Raw genomic sequence first — 7,061 nt, 5'->3', positions numbered from 1 at the left:
GACAACACAATTCAGTTGTTTTTCCTTATCTATACGTCATTCAATAATGTCCTGACATACACATAATACAATAATCCATAATGTTCAAACCTATCGTGTTAGAAACTGGCTGGTTTATTACACCAAGGAGATTACTGGATGAACACACTGGAGATTTGCATTTGTAGACAAAAGTCTGTCCGTACCCTTAATAATAATAATAATAATAATAATAATAATAATAATAATAATAATAATAATAATAATAATACATTTTATTTAAGAATAGCGCCTTTCAAAGCACCCAAGGACACTGTACAACAAATAAAAACACAAAAACTGGAAATATACACAAGAATAAGAATAACAGATAAAAGTTAAGAGCATACAGAGGTTTAAACATAAGCAATTTTAAACAGATGAGTTTTGAGGGTGGACTTAAAAAGAGGGAATGAACTAATATTTCTGTGGTCAGGGGGTAGGGAATTCCAAAGTCGAGGGGCAGAGCAACTAAAAGCCCTGCCCCCCATTGTAATCAGACGAGCGGGGAACAGAGAGAGAAAGAGAAGATGAAGATCTGAGGCACCGGGATGGGAAGTACTAAATCAGAGAGGTATGGTGGAGAGAGAGAATGAATAGCCTTAAATGTAAAAAGGATTATTTTTAAAAAATTTAAGCAAAATAACAGATTAGTAACTATTTTTGTGACCAGCTAAACCTTTTTTATTTTCTTGGAATTATTCGCGCACTTTTTCTGTGTTGTTTCAAAAGGCTTGTTTGCCCGAGGTTCCCCATACAACCCTTTTCATACAACTACAAATGGAGTAAGAAATATGTGTACCTACCAAAATCCTTGCATTGTTTAATGATAATTTAGATAACAGAAAGGAGCCCTCTGTCACCAGTAACATTTTAACAGCATTGTCTCACTGCCTGTCAAATATCCGGTTCAACTGTTGTCGCTGGGAAACACTGGGGAACTGAAATGGGGTGTAATGGGTTGAATGCTGGCGGGTGTGGAGACTGCCACCTGCCATCTTTCCTAGAGTGAGTTAGACTGCTTTACACACTTGTCTATTTGCTTCTGGGTCTGGCAAACTAACTGGACCTTTATCATTTATTGTTCATTCAATCCATTTCCCTAATCTCTCATTATACTTTGCATCTCCAGGAGCTGGAGCTCATGTGAGCAGATATGAGACAAAAGACAGTTTGCACCCTGGACATGTTGCCGGGGAAACTTCATGTGTCAACATGGTTATTTAAACTGCCCTGACTTCCTCATGCAGAACCACACTTCCTCTCTTGATATCCTATTGTATGCTTTCTCTAGATCTATAAAGACTTCTCATTCTCTAAGATTGCATAAAACAGTCTAGTTAAAACGCCATTATCTCCACAGGTATCATCTGGACCAGCCACCTTTCCACTCTTTATCCTCTTCATAGCTGCTTTAATTCCTCATTATCAGTCCTCTGCATTCCTGATTCACTGTCTTCCACTTGTCCTCCTCTCTCTATCATTTACTTCATTCATGAGCTGCTCAAAGCACTCCTCTGATCTTCTCAACACACTCTCTTCACCTGCAATGAGGTTTTACCTGTAACTGGTAACTGTGTGTTGTTGTCACTGCAGTGTCAAATATTCTGACAGATCTCCAAAAATATCTCAGAACGACTTGTGTGGAACATTTAGGAAAACAATTAAACACTTCCTTACAATAGTTACAATATTAGCATCAGTTCTTGTCATTTTAAGAAGAGGATATTTCATGCAAGAATGTTGATAAAGGCAAAGTTAGCGGTCTACACTGTCATCGTGATCTCTCAGGCTGATCTCATTTAGTAGCTAACGGTCTGCGCCGAGCATGAGCTGCTGTCTGAGTTTACCAGAGAGACACAGGGTCTTGTCTGTCACTGAAAGCTGTGTGGCAAATTAGCGAGATGATGCGTTGGCAAAAATGGGCTCATGGGAATGAAAAGTTCTTTGGGTGCTCTAACAGTGCCCCAATGTATAAATGAGGATGCAGTCAGTTCATTTCGAGTTACCTACCAAGAACGGCACAAATTAGTGGCTCAGAAACGAGCACTGAGCGAGGGAGGGAAAGGATGGGATTGATGTCGAAACTAAAATAATATAGTGTAAGCCCGTGATTCTATCAGACAGATGAATGAGAGGAGGATGGAGAAGAGTCAACGTGTCGTCTGTTAGAAACTGCTCGGGACTGTGAGACTGCGGGCTAGTGCAGAATTTATCCAAATTTATCATTCATTACAAATTATTTCACCTTGTATACGTGAAATCTGTGTTTAACAGTGACTTGCATTTTGTAAGAGCAGCAAATTATTATTTGCTGTCAGATTTCAACCCCTCCCTGTGTTAATAAAGATTACTGTGCCACCTGCGTAAATGCGCGCATTGTTGGTTGGTTGCAGGTACTTATTAAACTCGGACACACTAACAAAGTCACATTCATTTATGTGCTTTAGAAATGTTAGTATGGTGTTAGTGTGTGGCTCTGATAGAAATGAAACCACGAAAATCGAGAAAGGACGCACAAACACGTTGTAAATATGCACCGATTTCCGAGCGGACATGCAACTCGAAAAACTGCAAATGTTTAGTTTTGTTCAGTTGAGCTCGGCAGTAGTAAAACAGTATCAATACTGAGAAAGGGACTCAGCTCTAAACACTCTGTGAAGAGTTACAGGACAGAGTCAAGGTTTTAGCACTGCGCTCACAGCTTCGAGCCATTCACCCATCACGTTACCCACTTTTTTTGGAAACATGTCCTCGTCTCCTTCCAAATAAATACATTTTAGCACTATATCTATATCAACCCATATCACTATATATATATATATATGTATATATATAAATTTGGACCACATTAGGGGAAAAAATTGAAATATGTAGTGATCACGTTGTGTAGATGAGTCAGAGAAATAACTCGATCTGCTGGTTTATTGTGTCACAACATACCCTCCCTTTACTGCAAGAGGGTGTAGTGTAACCATGTAACCATCGGTATCCTTGCGCGGGTGGTGCCAACTATACCAGCTCTGCCTGAAGCTTCGTAAAACAGCTTCAACAGGGAATAGAGGGGATTTACGCAGTCAACACAATTACAGTCTAACTTCAATACGAGGAAGGGTCAGGAGCTGACGGTAAATACTGTTTACAGGTCAACTGTTACACAGATTTCACGGTATGGTTTGTAACAAAACTATTCTGGATGAATCCTGCGCTGGACCTGCGTTGTCAGATATTTCTCTAACTCTGACATTAACTCTGTGAAAAGCGCTACAAAACAGAATTCACCAAGAAGAGAGAGACAGTATCAGACTTAGAGAGAGCTGAGTTCCACCCCACAGGAAATAATAAAAAAGGAAGATTCACCTCACCTCACAGGGAGGAGTGAGGTGTAATGTACGAAGATGGTCAGATAGACAACTTTATGCACAGCTGTAGTTAATAATGTGAACTACTGTAGTGAAATAGTGTTTGTAACAAATTAAAACTCAAACATACCGTACCTGCTCACAAACAACACTGCACCTCTGCAGATTACACAAGAACTGGACTGAGCATCAACCACTACAGGTGCAGTGATGAGTCCAAATTGGAAGTTTTGGATAAAGCTGTCATTAATGTGTACAGAGGAGGTTATGAAAGAGGTACAACAGTGAGTGTCTACAGCCATCTGTAAAACACGGTGGAGGCTCTGTCATGGTTTGGGCTGCATTTCAGCCAGTAGTGCTGGAGATCTTGCAAAACACTGATTAATTTTTCAGTATGAAAATTATCCCAAATACACAGCTGTAAAAGGGTACCCAGAAAAGCCCTATGCAACACTATCATCAGCCATGGATTGGCCTCCCCAGAGTCCAGTCCTCAACAAGCAGTGTGGGATTATAATGACAGAGAATGGAACAAAAAGGCAGCCGACATTCAAAGAGGACCTTTGAGTGTCCTTCAAAAAATCTAGATAGCTATTCCTGAAAACTACTTAAAGAAATTACAAGAAATCTGCCTAAAAGAGTTCAGGCTGTTTTGAAGAATAAAGGTGATCACACCAAATATTTAGTTTCAAGCTTGTTAGAATATAAAATATAATTCCATTTGTATTACCTATTAGCCATTTTGCTAGGAAAATATACAGAACCAAGGGTTGGCTCAAGCATTTTGCACAGTACTGTTTATGATAACAGCTGTATGAGCATCTCTGTTTATGATGAGAATTGAACAGGAAAATGCAAAAATTTAAGAGTTAATAAGTTTAATTTCACAAAGTAGACTTCACTCTGCTTTGTGCATTAAATAAGAATGTAACAGCGCTTTGTGTAAAAAAAAAAAAGTTTGTTGAACTCGGTCTAAATTTATAACAAATCTGTTACACCAAGCAAACATCCTGAATTGGCTTTTGGCATATTGTAGATTTTTCGTCATTAATATGATATAAAGATTTTAGTTGGAAAGCAGAATCGCCGTGAGTCTCTTTTGTTTGTATGCAATTTGTCATTTATTTCAAATTTTACAAACCAGTTTATGGCACAAAACAGTTTCTACACATTCAATTATTTAATTAATTCATGATATAGTCTTAAAGGAATTTAAACACAGCAAATTATGTCGAAAAATGACAGAAATGTGATAAATTTATCAAGAATCTGAAATTTGATTTGATTATAAAAACTTAAACATTTGCTTTAACAACACATTATATTTCTGTAACATATATTAACTCCTGGTCTTGCAAATTGGACTGTAGTCACATGAATACTTATATTCATGTGCTTTTGTTGGAGAAATGATTGAATGCGTCTGTCCCGCTGATCAACTTTGTTGCATGAAACTTCCTTGGACGATCAGGATCCTAAGAAACAGAAGTAAAATAAGTAAGTAAAACAGTAAAACAGAAAAATACAAGATGAAGCTCTGATTCTTTCAAAACAGGGAAAAACGTCGGCCTTACCTCTGTGGGGTAAGCACAGGTGGGAACGTAACGGATCACAAACCCACAGCGTCTCTTTTGAGATGTGTTGGCATCACTTGCATGCACAAGGAGTCCATCGTGAATCTATATGTTAAAGAAACAAAAAGTCATTCATTCAACATGCAATATACAATGTCTTTATCCTCATTAACAACCTTTTAAGTTAAGAATAAAACCGAACTCACAGACATCTGTCCAGCTGAAAGAGGGCATAACACAGCTTCCTCCACCTGCACCAGCTCCTCTGGGATCTCCTGGTTCACTGACAGCATGTTCCCAGGGCGGAGGGCTTGGCGATGGGGCAACATGCCTGAGCAGTGGCTGCCTACAGGAGGCAAAGCTCAACACTGTGAGTAAGACTGCTGATTTTAGAAAGCACATTTTATAGCAAGTTGTATAAAAGAAAAACAAAACACTAAAGCAGATGAAATACCTGGGATAACCCGCAGGGCACCGTTTTCTTTTAGTGAGTCATCCAAAGCAAGCCACACAGAAAGAACAGGGCCGCCAGTGATACCCCAGTACCTGAACAAACAGTTAGAGTTAGGCATAGGAAAGCAAAACAAACACGTGTTTGCTTCTTTGTCTGTTGAGTAAAATTTACCTCATGTCCTGATGCCAGGCCACGTATGGAAGTTCATCTTTTTCAGCAGGCCCATTGCTTTGGGCAATCTTTTCCTCCTTGGCTGGTTTGACCGATGCTGGGTATTTGCAGATGAAGCGGGAATCCAGTAGGATCACATCTGGACCCAAGACGGCTGTGATCACTTGCAGGATGTGAGGGTGCTTGGTCAGGTTCATCACCCATGGATACTGAAGGTGAGCATTGTGAAGGCTGTACTGCGTGTACTCGGTACCTGGATATATGTATAAACATAACACAGCTTTCCTTAGAAAAAACAGGGCAACATTTAATCTACTAGTTTTAATTACTTTTATGCATATTCGTACTTTTAGAAGATAAATTCAACTCATTAATGATCTGTTGCTACTTTTGCTCAACATAGCAAAAGTAACCGTCTATTCTGCACTAGCATTGTCTTGTTACCCATCTCTCTTCATCGCTGTGTGCTACTCACCAAATTCCATCTCCAACTTAGAAAAGGCATCTCTTGCTTCCCTCAGCTCTGTCTCATTCAGCACAGGAAGTGCAGAGAGGAAGCCCTGCTGGTTGTAGCTCTCTCGCAGTTTCTCTGTGGATGCAGTCATCTCTGCCGGACTTGTCTCACAGACGATGGCTAAGGCTTTTTCAGAATTTATAATGTAGAAGCTGTTTGTTGAGGTGGCATTTAAGGGGTAGAGAAGATATAGAAAAGTTGGTAAGGCAAAACAGTTCCTGTTTTCCTTCGTGTTTTCAGCGACATAAAAATAAAAAAGTCCTGCCCACTTGCCACGATGGGTGAAAATAAACCATATAAACAATGCTTGTTCTGTGGACTAAAGCAGATTAAGAAAACACCCTACAGAGATGCAAAACTGACTTATTTTTCTGGAGTGGCAAAACCACAGTAAAAACAAGTAAAATAAGAAATGTATAACTTGGTGAAATGTGGAGAATGTACCACAGGGAAGCTGTACAGCTGTTATTATTAACCATAACTGCTGGAGTAAATGTGTTAATAGCATCATACCTGTGCACTGTTCAGTCTTCAGTTGGTGTCTCTCCAAGTCTGGATCCTGGATGCTGTCCAATGCTTCTGCTGCACAGGTTTATATAGTGTACAACCCACCTTTCAAGGAACTCCTCTCTGTGTCATCGTAAAATGTCTTTGCTTTGAAATTGTGCCACACAATGATTGTCACATTCCATCCTTCTGAAGTCAATGAATACCAGAGCAGTGAATGATTTTACCAACCAGGAAAAAGAATGGTGTGACATGTTGTAAAACAATAACATTTTAAGCAACATGAAATCATTGACTAATTTCCACCGCTTATCACAACCTTTTGTTCAACACGTTTTCTTCCTTGTCAGGAATTTACAGAATGACGAACCGATGAGACAAAAACATACTTCATATTGTGCATAATGATGGTGTGAAGACGTTTTATTTCTCTCTGTCCTTTCCTACTATATCAGTGGTGC

General features: G+C 39.3%; 1 protein-coding gene across 1 annotated transcript; it reads right to left on the bottom strand.

The window, feature by feature from the left end:
- Positions 1-4,687: 4,687 nt before the first annotated feature.
- zgc:174917 (uncharacterized) lies at positions 4,688-6,660 on the bottom strand. Its single transcript, XM_006782047.3, has 7 exons — positions 6,607-6,660; positions 6,055-6,245; positions 5,580-5,832; positions 5,409-5,500; positions 5,161-5,300; positions 4,955-5,059; positions 4,688-4,855 (listed from the first exon to the last, which is right to left on the bottom strand). Exons 2-7 carry the CDS (start codon positions 6,182-6,184, stop codon positions 4,769-4,771), a joined length of 807 nt encoding a protein of 268 aa, XP_006782110.2. The 5' UTR covers positions 6,185-6,245; positions 6,607-6,660; the 3' UTR covers positions 4,688-4,768.
- Positions 6,661-7,061: the final 401 nt, after the last annotated feature.

This window comes from Neolamprologus brichardi, chromosome 2, assembly GCF_056152115.1.
Source record: "Neolamprologus brichardi isolate AB-2024 chromosome 2, ASM5615211v1, whole genome shotgun sequence".
Classification (NCBI taxonomy): domain Eukaryota; kingdom Metazoa; phylum Chordata; class Actinopteri; order Cichliformes; family Cichlidae; genus Neolamprologus; species Neolamprologus brichardi.
The sequence above is the reverse complement of the archived record's forward strand: the minus strand, read 5'-3'. Positions and strand labels throughout refer to the sequence as shown.

Coding starts and splice junctions, on each gene's coding strand:
- zgc:174917 (XM_006782047.3), bottom strand. CDS start 6,184: ATGACTGCATCCACAGAGAAACTGCGAGAGAGCTACAACCAGCAGGGC. Junction 5,833..6,054: donor TAAGTTGGAGATGGAATTTG/GTGAGTAGCACA, acceptor ACATATATCCAG/GTACCGAGTACACGCAGTAC. Junction 5,060..5,160: donor TTTCAGCTGGACAGATGTCT/GTGAGTTCGGTT, acceptor TTTAACATATAG/ATTCACGATGGACTCCTTGT.